At 40.9% G+C, this 27,409-nt stretch overlaps 1 protein-coding gene across 2 annotated transcripts; it reads right to left on the reverse strand.

The window, feature by feature from the left end:
* Nucleotides 1-27,225, reverse strand: carmil3 (capping protein regulator and myosin 1 linker 3). Of its 2 annotated transcripts, XM_010773046.1 has the most exons (40): nt 27,093-27,225; nt 24,407-24,501; nt 21,895-21,945; nt 21,734-21,793; nt 20,903-21,024; nt 20,676-20,770; nt 20,209-20,279; nt 20,011-20,084; nt 19,856-19,931; nt 19,403-19,491; nt 18,878-18,972; nt 18,687-18,773; nt 18,045-18,154; nt 17,877-17,954; nt 17,680-17,756; nt 17,158-17,262; nt 16,945-17,014; nt 15,607-15,688; nt 15,372-15,468; nt 14,502-14,556; nt 13,820-13,992; nt 13,650-13,718; nt 13,175-13,268; nt 11,431-11,529; nt 11,233-11,352; nt 11,038-11,151; nt 9,710-9,885; nt 9,482-9,569; nt 8,913-9,032; nt 6,800-6,866; nt 6,317-6,504; nt 5,819-5,898; nt 3,920-4,093; nt 3,157-3,355; nt 2,324-3,074; nt 2,084-2,181; nt 1,807-1,933; nt 1,409-1,480; nt 1,140-1,247; nt 1-584 (listed from the first exon to the last, which is right to left on the reverse strand). In XM_010773046.1, the coding sequence occupies exons 1-40, from the start codon at nt 27,148-27,150 to the stop codon at nt 544-546; spliced, it is 4,605 nt and encodes a 1,534-aa protein (XP_010771348.1). In that variant the 5' UTR covers nt 27,151-27,225; the 3' UTR covers nt 1-543. The 2 variants fall into 2 exon arrangements, with proteins under 2 accessions (XP_010771348.1, XP_010771350.1); XM_010773048.1 differs by lacking the exon at nt 1,140-1,247.
* Between the last annotated feature and the right edge of the window lie 184 nt (nt 27,226-27,409).

A 27,409-nucleotide genomic window follows, 5' to 3' on the forward strand; every position in this document is an offset into this window, starting at 1 on the left:
TTTTTTATTCATACAGTGAGGGTGCTCATACATAATATTTTTTTCTCTATAAAATATATTAACTTTCAGTTCCTGAAAGCCAAACTAGATATAAATCATCAAGTTTCATCTGATAAGAAGCAACTCATTTTCAAGTGTCAACCAAGGCAATTCACTGTATCAGCAGTCAAAAATGCATTGCAGATTTAAGAAATCTGATTCTAACAAAGACATGTTTTTATTTTCTGTTTGGTAAAGCCACTATGCTCCAACACTCGGCCAACGGTCCACCAACACAAAAGACAATGATCATTTGGGTTATTCTAAAGTAGCAAACACTGTTCAAATACTGAAGCCACAAAAAAGAGTTTTAATGTGAGAGGAAAACCAAGACGCAGTCCGAGTGTTTCAACAGAGGCTGATGCTTTATGATGTCTGTCACACATTTTCTCCCTGACCCTCCCCCTCTTCGTGTCGTTTCTTTGTTTCCTCGTTGGATTAAATGCTCCATAGTTGTCATGACAACGCTTTGGCCGGACAGCGGTGGGTGAATTTTCCCGGGAATCACAAGAGCTCGCTGTGACTAGAGGCTGAGTCGAAGCCGTCTGTGAAATTAAACCAAGAAAATGATTATTGGCAGGGAGTCTTATAAAAAAATATCACTGAAATTGATCTATGCACGCATATTATATATATATATATTTATATATATATCGAAAGAGCCGGTAACTTTAACATTACCGGCTCTTTCAATCTTTTTTTTTTTATGGTCAATTACTTTTTTTTAACCGTGGTGTAATTGTCTGTTTATATTCTTAATAATATGCAAGTCTAATCTTTTTTTTTTTTTTTTTTTTTTTTTATCTGTACAGTACATTGCTGCTTTGACGTTGTAAATTACCCACTGTGGGAACAATAAAGGCTTTCTGATTTTGATTATTCTATTGTATTTTATATTTACATTTTGTCTGATGAAATACATTTAATAATCATAATCCACAATCCATTGTGTTTGACAATCACACTCTTTGTCATGACACACACACACACACACACACACACACACACACACACACACACACACACACACACACACACACACACACACACACACACACACACACACACACACACACAAATAAAAACAGTAAGACGTGTACCAGACATGTCCAGTGACTTATTTCTGTTTTGGGGTAGTCTAGGTTTTTTCACAGGGGGTTTGCGATTTGGGGGCTTCTCAACGCTATTAGGGCTTTCCCTGTCAGTGCCTGAGTTCAGTGAGGACAAAAAAACACACAAATGAACAATTAGATACAGACGCTTTACACACAGATAAACATAAACTCTCAACTTAAATATAATACAGTGTAGAAGCATGTTTGATAACTAAGAAAAGTATGAAGTGTGATTGAGAAAAGCCAAACTGTACCTGCGTCACAAGACATGGCCTTTCTGTTTCTCTGGGGTTTCACCGGTGCCTGAGGTCTTAATCCTTCATCACCTGAAGAACATGTATGAAATTAAAAAAAATCGAAATCCTCTTAACAGCACTCGTAATATCTTCTTTATTTTGTTCGTACAAATGAGAAGACACCAGAGAAGTTCTACTTTTATGGTGTGTTATTAGCCAGACAATTTCTTGGCTGGGAGCAAATATATTGTTGAATCCAAGAAGTCACTGTGCCTGTCCAAGAAGTAACCCGATGCACAATCACTGTTAAGGCCCAACTTGCCATTTCCTCATACTAATGTGAACACAACTAGACTTTTTAGTTACACCTGTTAAAACTAATTCAAGTCGATTGAATGGATTTTCAGTGGCGTTACCTTGACTTGCAGCTCGGTCTGGTAACCCGTGCAGAGGCTTGTTGGTAGGAGGTGGGACAGGAGGGGGAGGTAGGTTCCTCTCATTGGCTGATTCCTTTGGAAATGTTACATACGGGGACATCTTTGGCTGTTCAGGATCAGAACACAAACCATGAACAAATCAAATGAATTAAGAGAAAAAGCCCTGTATACATTTGCTATACATTTACAGTAACTACTGATGGAAATATTTGTTCTTTGACACTAATCAAACCATGCATGGATATAAATTACACACCTTTTCTGGAATCGGAGGAGGGTGACCCTCCGAGTCTCTTCTTTTTTCTCTCTCGTTCTTTTCCGTCTTTCCATGCTCCTCTACCTCGCCTTCCTCCTCTGTACATACAATTCAAGAAGAAATCTTTATAATCTACACTGTGAAATGTTTAGACACAACGAATGCAACTGAAAACTCTTATAAAAAGCTCAAACCTCCTTTCTAACCTTCAGCACAAAAACATGTCTGACAGTGACGTACCTGGTAGAGTGTCTGCGCTCTCGAGGCGGTGTCTGGTTCTCAGTTTGGACAATAAAGGTTTGCTGCTTTGTGGCGGGGGATCGGGTTTAGATAAACAGGAAGCAGCTCGACCCCCTCCTCCTCCTCCGCTGCTCCTCCATCCCTCTGTGAACCCTCCACCAGCGTCGGGACACATTTGTCTGTCTCTGTCCTGCGTGTCCTGCTGATGCCAGTCTGGAGCTGTTGCCTCTGTGCTTTTCAGAGGATCCTTATCCTGTTTTGGCGAAGGCGTCCTGTCCGACGGGTACGGAGGCAGCGGCCTTTGAGACAAAATAAGCGTCTGCACCTGTCGCTCTGTCTTTTTGCTTCCTTGTCTGCTCTCTGTCCCCTGGTTGTCCACCTGTAAGTCTGTGGGCCTGTTCTCTGACCACAATCTGTCTATCTGTCTGCCGCCCATCCACTGCCTCTCTATCTTTCTGTCAATCTGCCGCTGGGTGTGTCTGTCAACAGTCCACTGTCTGTCCAAGTGTCTGCTCTCGGTCCAGTACCTGTCTGGTTGTCGTTCTATTGTCTTCGGCTCTCCAGGTGTTCTGTCTTGCGGCCTGCTTTCAAACCGCTGTCTTTCTGCGTGTTTCTCTGCTGGTTGGTCCCCTTGCCTGGCCTCTATCCACGGCTTGTCTGGGTGCAGAGTGTCTCCTGCCCTTTGTTTGTTGTCCATCCAGTACCTGTCTGACTCTGACGGATGCTCAAACACAGCGTCCACTTCAGATTTCTGTCAAAACACGAGAGGCATGAAAACATATTATACGAGACAAAGACAGAGAAATTAATTTGGCAGGTTACAATTTCTGTACCTCTCTGGGAGAAAAGAAGCGGTGTTTGCTTCCTCCCATGCCCGGGTGAGGGATGCCCGGCACAGGTGGCGGACTTAAAACTAAAGCATTTTCCCCCTGGTGATCATTAGTTTTCCCATCGGCCCCTTCACCAGGAGATCCAGCTCTTGCAGAGGACCTCGGAGGCTGAAGGAGTGTGTATACATTCTCTGTGGCTGTCCTAAAAGTTGGAAAGACATTAAAGATGTTAGCCTGCATTAGATTTAAATTGCTGCTTCTTTTTCCAGATTCAAAAAATAAAACGTCAAACTCAAATGTAACAAGTTGTGAGAGCAGAATAATTGTCATTTTTCTTGCAGATACCAGCTGTGTTGCCATCCTAATCTGTATTTGACATGCAGCGTGTTCATCTCTAATCACTTTGCTGACGGTCGGATCATGAATCTGAGCCACCGGCTGTCATTTACATCTGTGTTCACACGGTGGTTTCAGCATGCCTGCATTCCGACAGCTATCAGCCATTTATCCTCTCAACACAGATTTGAGGGAGATTTAAAGTGATATTTGCTCGAGTATTTATGGAGTTAAGTGCTGCTGATTGCTCTAATAAGAAAAAATAAGAGACCAAGTGAAGCTGGGCAGTAGAATATGGAAGGATTGTGTGAATGTATTGTAATCTAGTGAATAGGCATTGTGTTTCCGGGCCCTATTTATATTATATAGTTATATCTATTATATAGAGTGATATATAGAGTGTGTGGGTTGTGTTTGTGCATACACGAACCCTGTGGCTGCTGTGGTCACAAAGTGACACCCGTCTGAATAAACCTCTGCTTCAGACTCCGGTTCCTGATTGGACAAAGTTTGGTTGCGGTTCTTGCGAAAACCGAAGATGGCCAGCATATTTCTCCTCTTCTTCCTCCTCAGCGAGTGCGCTTTGTGCAGAGAGGACAGCTGACTGAAAGACGTGAGAGAGGTTCAATGTCACACAGGCTGTCCGGTAATCTCTGAAAGGATGTTACTGAAGTCATACAACGATCCTGGCCGGCTCTTCGTCTGCTTTTCTTCTGGTACATCTGCAATTTTAGTGTTGCTAGGCTACATGTCTTTATGATTCATCTACAGTGCACTTTTTTATGTCATAAATGATATCATATTACAGTAAAAGCACTGATTTAACCTGACGATCTGCAGTGAGGAAGGAAGCAATATTATTCTGATAAATTGTGGCAGCTGTTCCTAAATTTAACTCCACCAAAATAAAGTGCTCCATCGTTCGCTAATGGGACACTTTGGTTCTGCATGTTTTGGCACTTATATTTTTCTTTAATTTCATTTGCATGATTACTGTAGGACAAAATGTACATTTACAAAGCAGACCAATCACAAATGTAACAACTTGACTAGCTGTCAGTGACAAACAACCGAAATCATCTTTAAAGATGGGTAAAAAAACACCTCTGCTTCCTGAGTCTGAGAGCCCTTTGATCAACAACATGCAGACACAAGAAAACCAATCATGTCTTGTTAGCCAAATGCTCCAAACAGCCAGCTCCAGCTTCTTTAATCATCAAAGAGTGACTCAATTTATGTTATGATTGAGCAAAGATGATGGACATCAGATTCAATTGCCTCTGAATGTACGAACAGCCCTGAAGATGTGCTGAACTGAAGCTGAACCTCACGATGGGGGAACTTCAAAAACAGACAACACACAGGTCAGAGAAACACAACCTTCCTGAGATATGAGACACAACAAACTCACCGTAAGCCAATTGAAATAAAGCCTCAGAAAACCAGCTGTCGGTAACTGTTTGATTGTGGGTGTTTTTACAAGCATCATGCTAATTGAAATGTCATTGCCTTAAGATTTCATAAGGAAACTGCAGAGTTAATCATGTTTCATGACTTTTTCTTTACTTAAAGGAATATGTGATTAATTCAATTCTAAATCTAGCCTGATATGATGGTTTGTATTCATTTAGATCCAGTTTATGTTGATCGTTATGGCACTAAAGGCATCAGCCATGGTTATATCATTGTTACCTTTCCTTTGAAGCTACACCTTACACCGTCACTAGCTTTTACTGTGATCGTGTCATTTATTCTTCTCATATTATCTCCTTTTTGTGATACACTCTTATTAGATCATGTTTTATATTGATGGTTTACAAATCTTGTTATTGTCTAATATTGCTGTTAACTATATTTGGTAAAGATACTTAAGGTACACTACTTACTATTCCCAAAGCACAATTCATAATCATTTCTTGTCACCGATACAGTGATTTCAACCACAGGTGTCCATTTAATTCAATACGCTGTGAAAGTGTTTTTTCTTCCGAAGCTATATTACTGGAGCATCAAACCAAGAAGAAAAGTCGTATTCTCTTATTCTTGTATTTACTGTAATAGATTTGTGTCAGGAGATAACTCTCTTATAACAGAAGATTTGTTAAGCAGTTATTGATGACCATCACCACGCAGCGATAACTTAAATGGGACAAAATTCTCACTTTGATGGATTCCCTGTAGTATCCTAAGTAAGTATTAAGACGTTGTAAATTGGTTTAAAAAATATGATGTAAGAACTCAATCCAAAAACTTCGAACAGCAGTTACCCAAAAAAATGTAAATTCAGGGGATAATCTTTTGGAAACGATAATAGTAAATAAACTCTTGCCTGTCAGGGAGAACTCTTTTGGTATAGAAATCTGGGAGCCCGTCATCAAGGGGGCTTATTCCTCCATTTTCACTGGAATGCTGTGCACACACAAACATAAAAACAAACTCTTTTTAGTGAGGTCAATTTACTTGCACTGGGCTTCATTGTGAATGATCTGAATTGCAATAAAACAAATGGATTATACTGGCTTCAGTGAGATGAAATAATGCAATTGCAGCCATCCACTTTGTATGGATTACCTCAGACAAAGACAGGAGTCTCTGCCAGCAGGCATGAACATTAGAAAAGGGCGGAATTATGTATACACGAATAGATAGATGGATAGATAGATAGATAGATAGATAGATAGATAGATAGATAGATAGATAGATGGATAGATGGTATACATTACTTGTGTGTAGATAAGCTAAGACTAAGTAGTGTATGCTGGAATCATAAATGCAAAATTCACATTTCTTTAGATATCAAAAGGTGCAGAGATCAAACCCTCCTTACAGTATCAGCAGGGATGTGTCCTCCTTTGTGCCTCCGCGGAGGCCTCGGCCTAACCCGTGTCACATGGTGGAGTGGCAGACCCTGTGTAGGCAGGTCCGACAGGCCCTCCCAGGATTCCGAGCGGGATAGCGGGGAGGAGTATGACGGCACCGAGGGGGGTGGAGAGGAGCTGGAGTCGTCACAGAGACCTGATAACAGGTGAAGACATTAAAGAAGATGTGAGGGCAAGACACTGAGCAGGCAGACGAGACAAGAGGTGGGAATTGTTTCAGCTTCAAGACAATTTAAAACAATCTGCTACTGCTCTGAGATTTACTGACTCAGTCTTGTCTCGGGCCAGATTAAAAGAGACATTAAAAGACTACTCAGAACAAGTTACGGGAAAGGGGGAAAAGAGTCAACAGAGAAAACACTAATGGAATCCTGAAAGAGACAGGATGGGGTCAGAGCTGGACGGGAAAGAGGATTTACAGCGGTACTCACTCAGCCTGGTGGAGACAGGTCGAATTCGTCTTGTTCTCGAGCTGCGCTTCGTAATGGCTATTGTATCCTGGGATGGAAAAACGAAAGAAAGAAACAGAGAAGCTGAGGGGTAAGGCATACAACCATTAAGTGAGTAAACATGTCAAGTAGCACAAATAATACAAGCCCTCCTTCAGGCCATCAGTGCTTTTGTCAGTGAAGTTAAGCTACATCAAGTCAATTTTTTTAAAACAAAGCATCAAGCGGAGCTGAAATTCAACATGTAAAAACGGTCAATATAAAATAGCAAACACATACTGGGACATACAAAGGTTGGTGAATAACAAACTGTGCATAACTTGGGTTGTCAAGGACAGAACATATTTTGAGCGGAAGGAAACTGAATCTAAGAAGAGAAATGTGTGTCTATAAAGGCTTAACTCAGTATGAGAAATTGCAAAAATAGGTTCTGCAAAGTATAAACCATGGCAGATAGCTGTTTGAGTTTAGCTTTGCTAGTGGCAATCCCTAGGAGTCAGTTAGTCCACCACTTTGGTCCAATATCTCAACAACTATTGGATGGATTGCTGTGAATTGTTTCCCAGATTTTCAAGGTGCAGAGGGAATGAGTCCTATTTACTTTGATAGTCCCCAAACGTTTCCTGTAGCGCCACAATTCGGTTCACATTTGTGCTTTTTATGGACATTTCTCCACAATAGTCATATCAATTGTCATTTCATTTGTTGGACTTACAACTCTCCCTTTGGTGATCCTCTTATATAATGAAGCAACATCATCAGGTCAGAATTTAAACTCCAACTGGTTCCACTCTACAAGTTGAAATAGTATTGTTAACTTGGTAAACATTATACGTGTTATAGTCATAAGCCAATAGGTAATACAGTACATTGTAAAATAGCACTTTCACCAACAGGGCTAAGAGCAGGTCGTTCAAGACCACTAAAAAGGCTGATTCAGAGCTCTTCCACTCCCTGAATCCCTGATTACAAAACATTATTAACAAACCAAGGTTAATATAATAGGTTGCAGGTGGGAGACACAAGAGCTTTCCCAAATAATAAATGAGGAGATTGGACACAAATCATTTTAAACTTTGAGTTAGGGGAATTCCCGGCAGGTTTTAGAGTAGACATCAAGGAATAGAAGTAGAAGATAATGACTGAACCTATTACTATGAAGAAAGCCTTGGGTTTATGGCAGATAGTTGAGATATCGTCAGAGAAACAGTATACTGACATCTTGTCAGAGTATTGAGCTGCTTGACGATACAGATAAGGTAATTGTGAAGGATTAAAAGGCTTTTAATCAAACCACTCCTGTCTAAACTTCCGAAGGCCAGAACACGATTGAAGTGACAATACATCATCAATCCAAGTATTGTTGAAACGTCTCGAGTGGAGGTGTTGGGGCTTTTCAAATGTTGACCTTTGGTTCGTCTGTCAAGACAGTCAGTGTAATATTTCAAATGCCAGAACCCAGAGGAAAATCCATCAATACAGCCATCCATAACTGAAGCTGTGCTTTTTGGTTAGAAGTGCTGCCCAATTATATTTCTTTGGTAACCAAGCGGAGGAAAGTGGCTAGTTTAAAGAAATACACTACATTATACAGTTTTGTACATTTAACGTTTTTAAACTGTAAGTGTAAATATGCACATTGACATTGAATTGTATCTCGTTGCACTGACCTCACTACTACCTTATTTGTGTCTATTTTTTACTGCTGTGAGAGTTGCCAAAGAAATGTTGTTGTACTTTGTATGATGACAATAAAGATATATTCTATTAAATTATATTTAGTCGACATATTCATTGATGCATATACTGTAGGACTAAAAACAACACATTTCCAAGTCCTAACACTATCATTTAAAAAAAAAAAAAACTCCCACCAGCAACTAGACTGTTCATGCCAGACAGAAATGGGAGATTGAAGCAGGAGATAACTGATTAAGATTGTAACAATATATAAAAAATGTACAAAATGCGATGGTGACTAAAATGAGTTTGAGGAGTTCAAATCTCAATAATGTGAAGTATTGGAATGCAACTGTACCACAGATACTATAGGACAAATGAAAAGATGGTTATATGTTTATATATTGACTCTCACTATGCTGGTGCTGAACTCCTCATCTGTGATGTCCAGAGAGTCTCTGTTTCTGTTGAACCTCCAGCCAGTCCCGTCCTCACAGGTCCCGTCCCAGCGTTTAAAATGAGACATCTGCCGATTCTGAGAAAGAAAACACTCTTCAGTCCCTTTGTCGTCGACTTAGTCTTCATGCATCCAACATATTGCGATAAGTATTTCACTCCTGTCTCATTGATGTTAACAACTGGAGTAAAACATATTTTTTTACAGAAATGAGCAGAAAACAAAAAACCTATTTGTAAGTTCAAAAGCACAAAGACAGAGACTGCATTCAGTGTTTGCTAGCCTGTCAAAGAAAATCAAAACACAGATGTAGGATCTATTTTAGGCTATGAATATAATTGAATTAGTCAAGGTCGCAACAACATCATTTTTCATCTTTGGAAATTGCCAAAAATAGACCATTGTTTTTCTCTCACTATTGCTATTACTTATTGTCTATTTTTAATCTAATCTTGTACTCTTGAGCACTTTGGGCTGCATCTCTGCATGAAAAGTGTCACAGAAACAGATATTTGGTTATTATTTACCAGGGTCTTATGGGTGGCGTAGAGCTCCTGCAGGATCTGGTCAACGATGGAGTTTGTAAGATAAGAAACCACAGACAGCTTCACTTCTCTGCAAAATATTGTGTTTGGGGAGAGGGAGAGATGGACGGAAAAAGGTTTGGAGAAGTGAGAAGAAATCAATAACATAGTTATCAAATTCAAGCCTTTATTGCGGCGCTCCCTTTTTGCTTTTCCACATCTGTCTCTTACTCTAAGGCTCGGTGGATGTCCTGCGCCGCTCTCTCCATCAGAGCTGTCCGGATGGCAGAGCGAGGGATGGACACGCGCTCGGAGACGGATGATAGTGGAGGACTTAGCCTCTCTGCCGCAGAAGAAGATATAGGGCAGAGCTCACAACAAAGGGACACCATGGAGTCCACGATCACCTGCAATGGATACCAGCGATTTCTTTGTATTAGTCAATTTATTGAACATGTTAGAAACAAAACAAACAATAATTATTATTATTATTATAACGAAGAGAAGCAATATAAAAAAACGTTCAAGGTATACAAAAATTCTCAAATAGTTTCCATAATGTTCAAAAGGGGCAAGAAGAAGCTTAAAAACGTTTCTGGTCCTACCCCCTCTAGCGTACATAGTTCATGAAAATAAAAGTTTTGGTCATCGTCATCAGAATCCGTGATATTTGATTCATTGTTTTAAACAAATAATGTATTTTTACAAAAAAAGGAACCCAAAAACAAATAACTTTTACAACAACAAGACATAGCAAGCATCACTTCACAGGTCCTGCTCAGAACCATTCAGGATTTGGTTTCTAAATAATTGTTGTAGTTTCGATAAAGTTGCACAGTATTTCAGCTCATCATTACAGTTATTCCACAGATGAACACCTTTTGTTGTGATGCAGTGGCGTAACATGTGATTGGCCCCGGTGCAAATATTGTTTTGGGCCCCCCATCACCCCAAACATAAGTGCACGCTGATGCGCTCACACATGCACGGACATACACTCTCTCTTGTCCTTTCTCTTTTGAGCGCTGCTCTTGTGCTTTGGTTTGCTGTACATTATAAATGCAAGCTATTACATTTTTTACAATGCTGCCAAACTTGCTGCCGCTAGCTACAGTACAGTACATGTTGATTAAACAGTTCGCTCGTCACACAAGGTATCACATGACATGAAAGGGAGCAAGGTCATTGGACAGACAAATTACAAATTAATTTAGGTTGCTTGGTTACTTTGAAGACTGCGTGAACCGGTCAATGCCATTGGGGCCTCAAAAAAATAAAAATATATATTTAGTTTTTTTGCATGGGCCCCTGGCCGGCTCTGGGTAGTGCATTATCTTATGATTTGGTTCATATTTGTTTCTGCTCTGGGCCGGCTGCACCGTCGATAGTTACGCTACTGTTGTGATACAATGAAGTTTGGAATTTGGGTGGTTTTTTGAGATGCAGTTTCCTCTCAACATGTGTATGTTTTCTCTCCGTGTGAAAAGCCCCTGGACATTATGACCAGTAACTCATATAACGAGAGAGATCATGGTGTTGAAAGAAGCTGTTAGATCTACCTGCAGCTCTTTGTCTGCAGCTTTGGCGAGTTCTCCAGCCAGAGAGTCCAGTTTCTGCCGCACCGGCCCGTCCACAGACAGCACATGAGCCAGCTCACACAGTGAAGGGTACAGCTTAAAGAAGAGAAAACACATATTTCAATGTCTGTGTGACAGTCATGCATATAGTACGCTCACACATTTCACATCACTCACAGCGCGGGAGTTCCTGGCCTCTTTTAACACTTGTTTAGCAGCTTGAATCTCCTCCATCTCTCCGGCGCCTCGTAACACACACACCTGCTGCTGGACACGCACGCAGAGGCGCTCCATCACCTTGGAAACAGACAGGCGGGGGAGTGTTGAGAGCGCAATCATAAATAAAACACATACGGCAGGAGGAGGGAGTGATACCTGTTCGGAAGTGCTGGTGACCAGGCCCTGGTGCAGCCGCAGCGCCTGCCTCTGAGAGAAGCGCTGAGTCTGGTTGTTCCTCACCAGAGAGCGCTGGATCTGGGAGGCAGAAAAGTGAGGAAAATAAACTGGCTACAAAAACACTAAAGAGGACAGACGGGAAAGACGAGGCGATGATGCAACAGACAGATTGTTGAGGAAATAAAGTGCAATAAAGCAGAGAAAAGGGATGCAGAGAAGAGGCTGCTGTCTCATTTTCGTTTTCAAATGTCTTTGCCCTATTTCCCCAAAACCTCTCGAGGCTGAGATGTTTGTAGAATCCATCTTACGAACCCTCTTAAAACCTTTTTTTGTAGAAATGAACACAGTTCTAGTAACTTCTTCCCACTTGAGGCTAACACCAGATTCTTTAAACTTCAAGTTTCTTTGCTGTTCTTTTGTTTTGGTTATCTACTTTTATTCTGATTACTGTACTGTTTATTGTAGCGTTTGAGGTTAAATGAGCACATTTCTGGGGGAAAGTGGGAACTGGCAAAAAGGAAAATATAATAATGAAACACTTATTAAATGTACAGTCTAACAACTCCAGAAATTACTGCAGCACTCATGGAGAAAGATGTAGGAAACTGGAGTTGTTCTATTTGTTTACGTTTGCTGCAGTATCACAAATAATCACAAACTGCAGATGAATTATTAACCTCCTATGGCAACATTTTTACTTTCCTGAGGTTTCAGTTTCCATATTTCTTTTTCTAAACACAATGTTGTTTCAGTTCAAATGTGTACTTTTTCCAGCACAGTCTGCCTCCAAGCAAAACGGAATTGATCGAAGTTAACTTTCTTAAATGTACTTTAATATGAATCTTTAAGTGCAGCCAGCTATAAGCTCTGACCAATTATTGCCAATTAAGCTTCCTTTTTATAGTAAGCTATTGTAATCATACCATTTTTCAATTATATTATTTCCAAGACTTACATTTTACTCTCTGCAGCTTGTCTCCACTTTACAGAAAGTTTCAGCTCATAGTTTAGCTGTGCCGCTGCAGTTTTACTGTTTGGGCTCCCTCTCTCTGCTCTCAGTATTGTTTTCCAGCCGCAACAGGCAGTTATTTCCAGAATAAACACTCTATAGTCTACAATACCTCCTCAGCGCCAAACAGCAGACAGACACATTTAGCAGAGTGCTGAATAAAACAGCAGAGCTTTTAGCAGCTAAAGAGCCAGTTATTTCCCACAGGAGTTGATAGCGACCAAAAACAGAGCCTAAAGAGATTCAATATGGGACACAATGTAATTTGATACATTGTTATTTAAAAAATAAACGATTGTAACTGCTTTGGGAAAACTTAAGATAGTTGTTGTGAAAGAAAAAACCCTCTAAACGACCCTGTACGCCCAAATATTATCTTGAAAATCATGAGGCTGATGATCTGAGATGCTTTAGGGAAACAGGGCCTCTATACATTTCTACTACAGCAGGTGGATTACTCAAGATGGGATATCCGGCAGATTTGACATGTTGTTGTTTGAAAAAATGAATCTATTTGGATACAGTTTATTGGTCTGAAACCTCAAATGGTGCTGGTATCTTGTCCAAAGCCATTGAAGAAAGAATGGTTCAAAAGCAAATGATTAAAAAAACGTATATAAGCTTAATCAAATCTCCCCGTTTTTGTTTATTCCGTTTCATTTAAGTTTCATTTCTGACAAGAACTGTTACAGTGGCTTGTCTCTGATTGCCAACCTTGGTCAGTGCCTGCTCTGTCCTCTCGGGGGCACTGCGGTACGCCTGGCTGATGTCACTTAGGGGTAGAGGCATGTACTGCAGGATGAAGTTACTTAGAGAGGAAGCAGGAAGAGGAAGGGACAGATGAAGCGTAAAGTTATTGAAAGAGACAGTAAATGACCACAGAGAAAAAATAAAGTAGGTTACAGATTCAAGGGTTAGTTAAGGTTAATCCCCAATGGACAGAGCTCATCCTAAAATATCCCTCCTATGCCATGCGACGAGTGAGTAATACTTTCATATTTGCAACCATATCATCCTTAGCCTAAAGGTAAGCCTGTACCATTTAGGATAGAAAAGTGGAAAGCAAACAATTTTCTCCGTTGACAATGCAAATGTAAACATTCATCCACCCACCAATGTTTCAAAAGCTCTTAAAAAGAAGGAACATATATCACTGTTTCTAAATATGTTGATGTTTTAATGCTCTTACTGTTCAAGTGCTCTGGCAACATCTAGAAATCCTGCTGCGGAGGTGTTGTTGCGATCCCATGTCACACTCCTGCAGGGCAAAGTGGTGAGTTGCATGAATACAAATATTAATGCAACGTGCAAGTTAATCTAACAAATAAATACACATTCTCTACATGTATTTCCCTTCACCTGAGCGTGGTGTTGATCTGCAGGGCTTTGCTTAGCATCTTGGCTCCAATGTCGTCCATGTTGTTCCCGCTCAGGTCTACTTTTTTCAGGCAGGTGTTGCTGCCCAAGGCGTTAACCAGAACCGTCCCCCGAGAGCGCAGGCGCGAGTCGACAAGGGACAGAGACTGCAGGGCCTGGAGAGGAAACAAAAGGTCAGTGTGTGTGTGTGTGTGTGTGTGTGTGTGTGTGTGTGTGTGTGTGTGTGTGTGTGTGTGTGTGTGTGTGTGTTGGGGGGGTTGTGTAGGAATAAATAACGTAGAGACAAGTGTAACAGTGGAAAGAGAAGTGGGGCGTAGTGGTGAATTTACTGCACTGTAATGTGACTGCTCGCCAACATGACTTTACATGATGTATGTATGAATTATTTACCATGAGTGTAGTGATATAGCCCCAAGGGTTACACAGGAATTAAAAAGTAATGATCCAGTGTCACATCTACAGTACAGTGAAACATAATGGGGAAAAATGATGTGTCCAGGAATCAAATCTTAAGTAAATGATTCCTATCGTTAATATTGTTTGCCTTCCACAATACATGGATCTTTTCTGTGTCTTTGCAGTCGGATGATTTATTATTAAGTAAAACTAGTGGTACATTTGCATCATCCAGTACGTTTTCACGATTTCCTTTGTTATCACTCACACATTCCTCCTCCTGAATGAGTTGCACCAGCTTCTGCAGGGCTTCATCCAGAACCCTGCACACAAACAGAGAGACCACTGGATGAGTTTGCGCGAGTCATTTCCTGCTGCCGGCGGGCTGTCTTCCCGAGGAGCGGCAGCCTCTTATGAAAACGGAAGTCAAATCACATGCACGTATATTTAAGCTGGCATATCTATCGCGCACGGCCTCGTGTTCACGGACACACACGTGCACACAAAAACCTGCAGCATTTCCTGTTAAATGACACGCCAAACTTTAAACTGAATCCCAAACATTACAGAATACTAATCACAATAACATATTTTGCCATGAAATGTATACTTTTATTCTGGAAGAATGAACGTCCCCCAACATTTAAACTTTTCATTGATCAGAACACATTTTTTACCTCTGGAGAAAATGACATTGGAAAAATATAATCGTGGACATATTTTTCAAGCTCTGTGGTTGCCATTGTTTTCTTATTTGGAAAATATATCTGAGATATGACCAGTGATGGAACGGTGCATTCTGTGGCTATTAGTCCTGACGGCCGGAAATACTAGTTGTGGTGTTGTCATTGTCTACATTGTCGCTGTATTGTATAATTATTTGTTTGTTTTACTTTGATGTTTTTTAAATGTTCATGGCTCCGTTGTTTAAGTTATCTTGATAAGCATTTTCTGGTTTTGCCTGTGTGGGCATGTGCGGGTGGAGGGAGGGAGGGGGGAGTGTAGTGAGTGTACTGTTATATTACAATGTAATTGAAATGGCATAGATTATTGTACACTATAATGAAATAAAAAGACTTGTAAAAAAATAAATAAAAATAAACCTGCAGCAAAGTGTGACACAGAGCAGCGACAGCACCTGTTTTTGATGTTGAAGTTCTTGCCCAGGTGAAGGTGTTTGAGGGAGGGGTGTCTGGAGAGGGCCGGCAGTACTGTGAGCAAGTCTGCATCGAGACCTGTCATCACACATACACACACACATATATATATAGAGCACAACATGGCTTGATTCATTAACATCCTACTCAAGCCTTGCCTGCTCTAGAACAAAGAGTCAAGGTCACAGAGAGATGTGGTGAAGCGTGCCACTGTACCGTTGTCTGAGATATCCAGAGTGCCGATAGAGGAGACCCTGGGGAAGAGCTCCTGGATTACAGCAGCTCCTGCAGACCTTAGCTGGAGAGAGAGAAATACAATGTAGGAAGAGAAAGAAAGAGATAAAGGAGAATCAAATAGGCCATTTTATTGTTTAAGTCTTTGGTGAGTTTTTCTATTCCTCCACATTGAGGCAGATTTACAAATGCCTTTTTTATGTGTCTGCAATATTATGGCAAATCTATCTCCTTACTGCAAGCAGTGTGAAGGTTTGTTGAACGGTACGCTCTGCCTTGCCTGTGATCTGCAGCAGCTCTGCTCAGTGGTAGGGAAAACATATTTAGTTGACTCAGCGCTTTTTAAACAAGTAAATATATAAATATCCTATTAAGCTAGAGCTGTTTTAATCATCAAAGCTTTGGGTGCGCATTAACAGGAAGTGATAGGATCTTGGAAATCATTTAATAGAACTGCTTAGTAGTCAAATTAGTAAGTTTAAAAATATGCAAATTAAAAAGTATGGGGCAGTACAACCAGGCTTCTCTCCTTAACTCACTAAGTAAACTAGGTAAGTACAACCTAAATCAGACTCAAAATGAAAATGTCGCTCACACGTTCAGCATAGGTCAATTGAAAATTCAGCTGACATTACTCCTGTGGTCTTTTTATTTGAATAAAGTAGTTCTACAGAAATGTTTGCAATGGGGGATACTCTGAATCAAAACTCTGAATTAATATGAGATTAAATAAGGCCCAATAACACATTTACACAAGTAAATACAAGTGGCTGTAGTCATTGTAGCTGTACTTTTCTCACCTATATTAAAAAAGCTTACATTCAAAACTCTAAATGCTGTATAATGAATGAACTAAATTGTACAAATTGTATCAGCTGTGAGGATCTGTGGCCTTCACTTCAGCTGTGAAAGCAGTGCCAAGCATTGTACTTGTGACTTGAATGTGTCGTCCGAAGTGTGACTTCAGTGTCAATCAGAGTGTGGGAACTTTGTGTTTCAGACATAGCTTAGAGCTTTGTTTTACCTCACAATTTCATTCAGACTTTATGCTTTTCTACAGCTACAAAGCTTTTCTTCACATTCATAAACCTGAATGTCTCGTACATTTATTTATACAGGATACAATGAGTGACATACCAGATTCTTTGAAATGTTTTCCACAAGGTAACAATCTTATTTATTCTAGTATGAGCCCACATGATGAACTCTTGATTTTAAATACTTTATACAAGCTTAAACTGCAGTTAGATGAGGAGGAAATACGACGCTATCCCTTTAACTTCAGCTTAGAGCCCCATGCAGATAGAGGGGAACTCTTACCTCACAGCCACTGATGTCGAGATGAAGGTCATTGATATGAGGATTGGAGGTTAACCCTGTTAGGAGAGCTCTGTGGAGACAGGAAGGACAGAAGTGAAAGAAGGGGAACAGATAAGGAGCGGAAACTGCAGATATTCATGTCCTTTAATGTAGAAGGGTTTAGATAAAAGGAAACAGATCTGGATGGAGTTTGAGAGGTGACATAGCGAGTACCTCAGAACATCAGGGGGCAGCTTCATAGAGGCCATGCTGACATAAGTGAGGCTGAAGGCCGAGCTGAAGAACTGACTTAACAGCGGCAGCGTGTCCTTCACTTTCCTAGTGCATATAAAAAGACAGTGGAGATTAGGAGGGAATGAGGCCGCCACACAGAAGAGGTTAGGTCACATTGTTGACATGGTGGTTAAATACGAGAGCAGAGCTGAAAAGAGGAGCACTGACACTGAATGGGAATCAGAGTGACTATTGCTTTGGAGTAAGAGTGCGGGGGAGCAAGTGGGGTCAAATGGTAGATAGCTTCTGCATAAATATTCATGAAACTTATCTATGCAGACAGCGCCAGGAGTTCTGGTTCGAAGCGTCAGCAGATGAAGCACAATGTACCCACAAAGCTCATTTCTGAATTCCCATTAAGCAAGAGATGAAGATAAAGATGAAAAAAGAAAGTGAAAAGAAATCCAGATTTGGATTTGCGGCTGCCTTAATTGTTTAGGTAATCTTTAAGATATGACTAACCTGTGGGAGAAGGAATTTTTGGAAAGATTCAGAAAGGAAAGATCAGCGCAACACCCCCTCAGAAGAGCCCCAAATAGCTGCATGAGACACAGGGTGGAAACGGTTAATCAAGGCTAAGCATAGCGCAGAGAGAGAAATGCATTTATTTTAATTGTTGCACATAAACATTGGATCGTTTCCAGACATTAAATACTTACCGTGTCCACAGAGCAATCTGTGCCTGACAGATCCAAATGGACCAGGCAGTTGGGCTGAGACAAGAACAGATACAAGTTCTGGAAATAGAAAAGAGAGGAAGTTATATTAAGCATGAAAAGTGGTGTATAAATATAGTTTTTATTTCCACATTGGTTGTGCTTTCTGACCGAGGAATCCTCCCCCGAGAGGACCCCGGGGTTCTTGCTCAGGTCAAGGTGCAGGAGAGAGTTAGAGTATTCATCGCTGGAGCACAGAGCCTGAGAGAGAGACACTACTCCTGAGAGACGGATGAAAAGAAAGAGAGAGGGATGAGACGGGGAGGAAGTAGTACAATATTAAAAGAAGGGGAACACTCAAAACATTTTGTTCCTTTACATAATTCATACACATCTGCAGCAGCGGGTATCAATGGCTGTAATGGGAAGCAGTGCATAGTATCTCCCTGCTTCAATGTAATATTTAAATTCTCGGATGGGTACAAGCTAAGATGAGACGGTAACAGGAGGCTTGCTGCCTGCGGGGCAGCGCAAGACATCAAAAGTCAATATGGAGTCATAACAGGACCAAAACATGAAACACAGCTCTACAGGAGGGAGAATCATCTGGGGCTTTGGGGGTTTATACTGCTGCATTTATATCTAACCAGAGCTGTTGAGTCATCCACCGCTTCAAAAAGTCTGTTACAGGCTTAATATCCCACATGTTCCACCTGATTTTGTTGAGTTGTTGAATTTTGGCAACACTTTCTGGCTTTATTGAACCATTAATAGGAACTGCAAGGTAGAAAATGGAGAGAGGCAAGCCCAAACCTTTGGAGGTGAGCGAAGTCTTGGAGAGGTTGAGGAGACGAAGACCCTTGCTGAGGCGACACACCTGCTGAATTAAGTTGGACACGCCTGCAGCATGCATACAAAAGGTATAAACAATTAGTTAAAGAAGACATTACAGCCATACATGATGAGTAAATTAGACAACCAAAGAGAAGTGAATGTCTTTGCACCTTGGTTATCCAGAGAGTTGTGGGCCAAGTTGAGGGAGTGGATGACAGAGGAAGGGTTCTCTGAAAGAGCAGCTGACATCTTCTGTGGGAAGTCTCTGTAAAGTAAACACACACAACAATTTAAAGTGACATTGTAGAGATTTAGTATTATGTAATCTTTCATATGGACTTCCAAAGGATAGATTTAAAAAGGAAGAGTTCCCATCTTTGCATCAGAGATATGTTCCATGCAGATATAGTGCAAGTTCTGAAAACCTCAGACACTTCCCATAATGCAGCTTAATAGATATGTTCATTGGAGCTGCCTGAATGGTAAATCTTCACATCTTTCAAAACCCAAAGTTTCTAAAGTAGGCTTTGTTAAAACTAGAAAGTCTCAAACCCTCTGAGATTTGTCAGACTTTAGAGAGCTTCGTTCAAAGCCCCAGACACTTCAACTGTTTTCACAGACTGAGTAGTTCTCCTGTGAGTTGATAGAAGATTAAATGGATGAAAAAAATCAAGAGAGGTAACAAAAAAACGTACGATTTTAACCCAGCATTCTCCAGAGTGATCTCCTCCAGGCTGGATGATTTGCTGACTGTGTGCAGGACCTGCTCAGTGACCTCTGACCCCTGAAGGAAAAAGTAAACATTATAACTAAACATTGCACTTGTTTCAGCTCTACGCCACTTTTATCCAATCCAACTTTATTTATATAGCACATTTAAACAACAGAGTTGACCAAAGTGCTGTACATCAATAAATATATAAAAAGCAGCATAAATACATTTAGTCAAAACCGATAGGATAACAAAACAAATATAAAAGCACGAGACAATAAAACCATACTTATAGCCAGAGACTGAAAAACTCTCATACACAATGTAAAAACATTTAAAAACACAACAATATAGAAAACCCCAATTGAAAAAACACAGACTGCAAAAGCATGGGAGAACAAGTAGTAGTTTTAATAACTCAACAGTTCATACTTACTATCCGCAGGTCTTTGCAGTACAGTTTAGTGAACCAGGTGTTGTATGCCATCGATGCAACAATAACCGCCAAATCCCTGAAATAGATCCAAACTGAAGTAAGTGAGGCGCCACATTATACAGTTTATAGTGTCTGACCCGCTCTTCGTCCCTCACCTGCTCTCCAGGTGGCTGAAGTCCAGCAGGTTGAACTCTCGGCTGTCCTGGGAGTGATAGATGGTGTCCACATCCTAGGAGCAACATTACCCATGAGCCTGTTTGCTGCAGTATATGACCCCCTCATTTAGTGCACAGTGCTGTACGTAACACTCAAAAGCACTCACAGCGACACAGGCACAGTCCCACAGCTCTTACCCACTGCACTTCCTCCTTGCAGCTGATGCCATTATAGTCGCACAGAGCGGCGTATGTCTCCGAGAAGCCTCCTGAGAGGGGCAGGCAGTAGGAAAAACAAGAGGCAGAAATATGAATCTGAGAGGATGTGAACAGCTGCTTCCTTGAACTACAACAAGAGAGAAAAGGCAGGAAAATGCACAAAGAAACATTTGTCCAAATTATCAATCTTTTATTTCTGTGACAGAGCACTTTAAAAAGAGCATCTGGGACACCATTTGTGAAATTTGTGAGCCAACTTCCTCTCCAGGCTGCCAATTGTTGTGCATTTGCCCCTAATTGGTGTGTGTGTGTGTGTGTGTGTGTGTGTGTGTGTGTGTGTGTGTGTGTGTGTGTGTGTGTGTGTGTGTGTGTGTGTGTGTGTGTGTGTGTGTGTGTGTGACTGCATGTGTGTAAATTCCCAGGTTTGATGATAGTGTGTATTTTACCACACGCCCTCTGAGTCTCCACTGAAGTCTCTGAGCTGGGTGAATACTTCCTGCTGCCCTCAGAAAGGTCACTGTCTGAATGACAGATGGAAGGGCTTCAAAGATAAAAGAACAAAAGGTTTGGAATAATTTACTTCAGGCGATTTCATTCATAAAGGTGAATTAAAGATACAAACTCTCTGACATGTGATCTTCTGTATTCAGATATTTTTTCTTGTGATACTTACGCAAAAATGGAGTTGTTGAATATTCGAGACAGAGCGTAATTAATATGGCTGACCACATGATTGAGGTGGTCACGTGACTCAAACCTCAGTGAGTAGCTGGTCTTGTCAGTGTCGATGATAACCTGCACAGAAAAGGGAAGCGTAAGGGACTGTATGAGATGTATTATGGTAAGGAGGGGGTTTATCTTATATTTCACTCACTGAGTTTGACAAATACAAAATAGTACAATCTAATACAAATTAAACCTATTTTTTATTAATTTATATAGCCAATAATGAGTTTATTATAAGTTGAATATAAAATAGCTATTTTGGGATTATTCAAGCAGCTCTCTGTTTTAGAATAAAAATATTAAATAACAGCTCAGCTTCAAGGGGGAACTTCAAATTATCATGCATACTATTACATTTGTATGATATGTATATATTTATACGGCTTTATACGATAGTTGAGTGTGATGGGGAAATCCGGCCCTAAACATTGAGATTAAATAGTAATGTCCTCTGAATATGATAGAGTGCAGCTTAATGACCTGTGGTGCACACTAAAGCCATCATTTGTGACAACAAAGGCTAAAATATAAACGTTTTCTCCCCTAATATGTCCCTAAGCAGTTAGTCCTGTTGCTGACACAATCAACAACAGAAGAGAAAACAGTAAAAAGGAGCCCATTGAATCTCACTGTAGTTGCTTCGACCAGTTCTTTAAGTGCCTTTTGTCATTTCTTGAAGGCCAAAGTGATGTAACCACTCTATTATACAATTGTTCACACAAACAATACGCTGTGACAGTGGAGCTGAGTGCGTACAGAGTTCAGGAATATTGTTTACCTGGTGATCAGGGTGGGAATTCAAAGCTCGAATCTCCAAGAAGTTGAACGTGGATTCCACCTGTTCGGATACAGTCGACAAATTAAAGATCTCAGCAGGCAATGTGAAAGAAACAGCTTCATACTGCACAGTGAATGGAGACAGAGAGGGGTAAGAAGTACCTTAGCGGGAATCTTTGGAGCCAGGAAATAAAGACGCCATGTTGTGAGGACCTAAAAAAGGGGAAATAAGAAACTGTAAGTGTGACTGAAAGTTAACGGCAATTCTCCCAGGAGTTTCCATGGAAATGATGAGAGGGAACAAATTCAGTTTCATATTCATGTATTGATTCAGCTAAAAGCTCTCTGCATCAGAGATAGGTTGTCTAACATTAACAGATTGAGATATAGGCTGAAGATGACGGCATGTTGCAACATTTTAATCACATTCTCACAAATACTAGATGTAATTTAGTTAGCAGTACATTACGTCTCCTGTGCAAACATGATCTCATACAATATATTAGATTTAAGTCATGCAGTGTGGCTTTGGGCTCAGCAGGCAATCATTTCTGCTCATTCAGCATCTCCCCAGACCTTGAATATCAGAATTTAAAGGAAAGGACCCCCTTTTGTCCGGAGTAAATTATGTTTTCCTTCACATCTCGATTCTGCTCCGGAGCCAGAAATGCCGGTCATGCTGGGTCAGGATCCCAAATTAGCACGTTTTGCTACACTACCTCTGCTAATTTGCCGTCTGCAGTCATAAGAGCATGGGATATTTTTTAGCGCAATGCAAAGTTGATGGGAATTTGGAACCGGCTGGTCATTTAATAGCAAACTGAGTTTGATTTTAATCTCAATCTGAAAGACCACATGCAGTTTTTCCTTACCTGTATCCACTTATTCCCAACATGGAAACGTGTGTCATGCAACTGTTGGATAAATCTGATTCTGCTCCTGATGCTTGTTCATGAGCAGCAATTTATTTTTGTTGCAAGCACACCCTATAAAGAACCTTGAACCCTAAAAAAGTCTGTGTCTCTCTCCATCATGGTAAACAAAGTGCAGGGATTGTTTGGCTTTTCGCTGCTCTCCACTTCTGCCCTTGGCTCTTTCTCTTCTCCTCTTCTGCTCCGTCACTCCCAATCATTAACTCCATTCTCCTCTATGGCTCTGGTAAAAACACTCCCTCAGGACAGAGCCCCCCCCCCCCTCCATGTGTCTCTCCCCAATGAAGAGTGGTAATTAAATTAGAGCTCTCCCACTCCAATGTTGTGTTTTTTGGAGAGAGGAGCTTGACACAGGCCTGTCGGAACCCCACACCGACGGCCCAAGACACCCACGCAGCATGTGAGGTGTCGGAAATGAAGTCACTCAAAAATGTGTGAGAGATGGCGGGAGAGAGAGGAGGTTCTGCAATCATTACAAAGACTGACTGAAGGAATTGATTAAGAAGACCAGATTGCATCACATTACAGGGAGTTAGTTTAGAGAGCGTAAACAGGAGTAAATCATGCTGATGCAGCATGAGAGAGAGAGACGAATCCGAGTATCCCACATCAAAGAGAGACCACACAAACATCAGGCTTATGGCGGTGTAAAATTAAGCAAGAGGGCTGAAACAGGACAGATAGTCTAATCTTCTCTTGTTTGACGCCTCTGTAAGAAATCAAGATAAACTCATGCAACCTACAGTGACAGATCTCAACCTGAACAAAGCTTCGATGTAATGTAACCCTGCACGTATGATCATGCTCCAATCTCTTTTCTGTCCTCTATGCACACCCAGCAGGAGCAAGGAGTCTTTCCAGTTCAGCTTTTAAGAAGAAGCAGTAAATGAGACGTGGATTAGAAAGATGTTCCCGACAGATAGACATGTCAAAGAAGTGTCTGAATATCAAAGACTGAACATGCAAAAACTCTCCTCCTCATCACACGATGAATCATTAAAGCGTCCATTGAGTCGAGGGACAACTGTGTTAAAACTACACTGACTTCCTCACAGTTGGCCTGGGAATCGGAAAATATCTTGCTTACACAGACTTGCTTTATTTGCTGCACTTATAGGAGTTTTCAATCAATAAAAGATGTGGTACTGTATATACACAGAAACACAGTAGGTTATCCGTGTGTGCTTTCATGCACAAGTCCACTGCATTCTGCAAATAAAAGCTTCCTCCTTTCGGGGTCCTAGAAGACTTCTTGTCCATAATGTAAGAGCTGATTGCCCCAGATTTATCTAGATAGCTGGCTGAGCTTCACTCACTCAAAAAGACATTTCACATCTCTGTCCCATATTCTCTGATGAAAGCACCCCAGAATCAAAGGCTGTGAGCTGCTTGGCCCCCCCACTGCCTCCACAGTAGTCACGGAGGTATGCACAGCCGCTCCCACAGATACTGTCTATCCAATATTCATTCTGCCAGCAGCAGCAGCCATAGAAGAGAGCGGACAGTTATCATGCTGTTTGTTAATGATGCACAATCATACAGAGCCTCTACATGTGCTGTCCTTGGTGTCAATACTGTGGCTGAGATCAATTAACACTCCAGATATCTGATAGCACATGGTGCAGGTATCAGACTGCTTTAAGGGCTATAGAATACATTATTCTACATCAGAAACCCAGTGTTAGTGTTCAATAGAGACCCATTAAAACCCCTCAGTGAACAAACAGAAAGCAGCAGCTTACCAGTATCCTGTCCTCTGTTTTTCCATTTTTGGCGTCAAGCTTGATTCCATAAATAAACTTGATCGATGATTTATCGATAATCTTCTTGATGCTTTCTGTGGATGAAAAAGTAGAAAAATAAAGTTAGAAATATATGATTTGGACTAAAATAAGAAGAGATATGCTTACTTTAGTTTATCTACCTGCTGTCTGCAGATTGATTTTCATATCTCGTCATAATTGATTTCCAAGTAAAGTGAAAAAAACTTTAAAAACACTACAACATATTGTATATGGTGTCAAACAGGGGCACGGCAGTGTTTCAGGTATTAAGTTACTGACCATTAGCTGCAATGTATCTGGTTGGAGACCGGCCAGTGATGTGGATGAATATTATTCCCCATTTATCTTTAGCTCATTTCCTGTCATCTTGATACAGTCAAACTTCTAATAAAAGCCATTCAATGCTCCAAAAATAGTTCAAAAGCATCCAAATGACCAATTTGGAAATGTCACATCAAATCAAATCAGTAAAAGTCAAACTGCATTTTCTAAATCCCCTTAACCTCGAATGTAGACCTCTGTATTTATTTGTTTATCTAAAGGAAATGTCAATCTTATAATTTGAACAGCATTGTGGCATTTCAGATGATACAATAATCGAATTAACTCTTGTGTCTGATTTGATCCTGATGATTTTAAATACGTTACAAACCTCTTCCATGCAATACAATTCAATCTGCATGTTACTCTGAATCAAAAATGACCGACATTTGGTGGGAACAAGTCTGAATTGTATGGCTGACACAAAGATTGATTTAAGAAATACAACAGTTATGTTCCTCTGTATCACTCAATGAGTTCTGCCCAGTGCATTCACAGATATACTCTATTTCTATCAAAACTATTCACAACATGCTTTAGTGTCATTTTCTTCCTATGAGAGCAAATGACACATAGGAGTAACAGTGTTTATGATTCACTGAGAGCTGTTCCTGTCAAACAACATCACTGTCAGTGCTGTGACCCCTAACCTATACGGCACAAGCACTGCCTGTCGTGCCACGGGAAGAGTCTCACCCGGGTGGGACCACACAGCAGTGACACATCACAGACACATATAGTCGCTAGCAGGAATTATATGATTCAGCCTCTCCATTACTGAGGCTACACACAGCTTTCCAGACTGATGGGTTTATGAGAAAATCAATACTAAAGCCAAGACGCTGGGCTTTGTTAGTGGTGTTGATACAGTCACACTGGAGAGAAAGGCTACTTTTCCCCTTGTTTCAGCAGTGTTTATCCATCTTTAGGTGCACATAACTCTTATTAAACCTCCTACTCTATACATTTGTCTAATACTTACTTTACAGAAGAAGATTTTACAAAACAAAATATAACATTGATAATAATCTTATAATCTCATATTATAGACACTGACAGGGTCCATTGTGCTACAAAAATGGAAACATATTTGACACACAATACATTAACACTCTTGTACTTTTTGAAGTTATGACTTTGATTAAAAAAAAAGTTATTGTAGTATTTCTTCTTTTGGATCATAAGTAAAAATAAGAATACCTTTCCTCTTTTCAAAAGTATATTACAGTATTATCTAGGTGGTATGTTACAAGACAGATTGGGCGTACTCTCCGAGCCTAAAAAAGAAAATACATTTGCTGTAAAATGACAGGACCACAAGATTAGTTAATACAGTTAATCTGATTCAATCTGAAACGGAATAAAGGCTACACTCTAATAATAATCCATCCAGATCTGAACTCAGATCATATTCAGGTTGTTTAGGGCCCCCATCAGTGCTCCTCCTGTCAGTCAGTGCAGTTGGTGCACGAGGAGGAGGTGCAGCCGCCCGGCAGGTGACTGAAGGAGGGGGCATGGACCCCAGTGGATTAATCATCATCACAGTGCGCCTAATAGAGCCATTAGGAGTAATTAACGCAGCAGTAGAGTCATTGATACCCACGAGCATGTGTTCAGTGTGTGCGTGCGTTGCTGTGCTGTGACTTTGGCATGTGTAAGCTGTTGCTGTTTGAGATAAAAATCCTAAATATTTGTGCATTCTGTCGCGGGTTGGTTTAGCTTATGCATTTTTGTTGGCAAGATACAGTGAACATCTGCCTCCATCAGTCCCTCTCTGTTCACTTTCGCACGCACACACGCACGCAATTACTAGCCTATAGCACTCTAGCTGATTAGGCAGCAGAAAAACAAAGACAAAACGCTCCAGGGGTTAGGTTTACAGAGGGAATCCTATTCTGAGACAGGTTTCTTGGTAAAAAAAAAACAAAAAAAACGTGCAACATTTAAATCGCTTTGAAACCCAAGAGTACACACCACAATTCCCACAACGCCCCTTTTCCTCTCTGGCCTAAGGCTGGGCTTTTCAATACCTGTTTTTCCCCGAGGGGGCACATGTAAAACAAGCTATAGTTCCCCTTCACTGTAAATTATTCATCTGCACAATAACTGATTGCACCATGAAGGACAAAGCCGGCCCGGAAAGCCACAGGACGGAATGTAAAGGTGTAGCTCCTCACTATCCTCCAATGCGTCTGCTCGGTTTGCAGACGCGCGGAGAAAAAGCATCCCAACATAACGCAGACACGCCGAGGGTGTCCGCGGTTACAACCTGCAACAAGACACAACACGGAGCCAAAATAACCGGGCAGCAGTCGTTACCCACCTGTGATTTCTTTGCTCACACTCACGAAACCAAAAGCAGTGATCTCTTTAGAAGCCATGTCTGATCCTCTCTCCTATTGCAACCCCTCCTCCTCTCCTCCTCTCCTTCTCTCTCTCTCTCTCTCTCTCTCTCTCTCTCTCTCTCTCTCTCTCTCTCTCTCTCTCTCTCTCTCTCTCTCTCTCTCTCTCTCTCTCTCTCAGAAATTGACAAAGAGAATGGTCTCTCTCCCAGGCATTCCAGCAGAGCATCCGACTGCCCGACGCGCTTCCTGGAAGAAACCCTGTGACTGTAGGGAGGCTGGATGTGGGAGCGACGGG

The sequence above is a fragment of the Notothenia coriiceps genome, unplaced genomic scaffold (assembly GCF_000735185.1).
Source record: "Notothenia coriiceps isolate Sejong01 unplaced genomic scaffold, NC01 NC01_scaffold00011854, whole genome shotgun sequence".
NCBI lineage: Eukaryota > Metazoa > Chordata > Actinopteri > Perciformes > Nototheniidae > Notothenia > Notothenia coriiceps.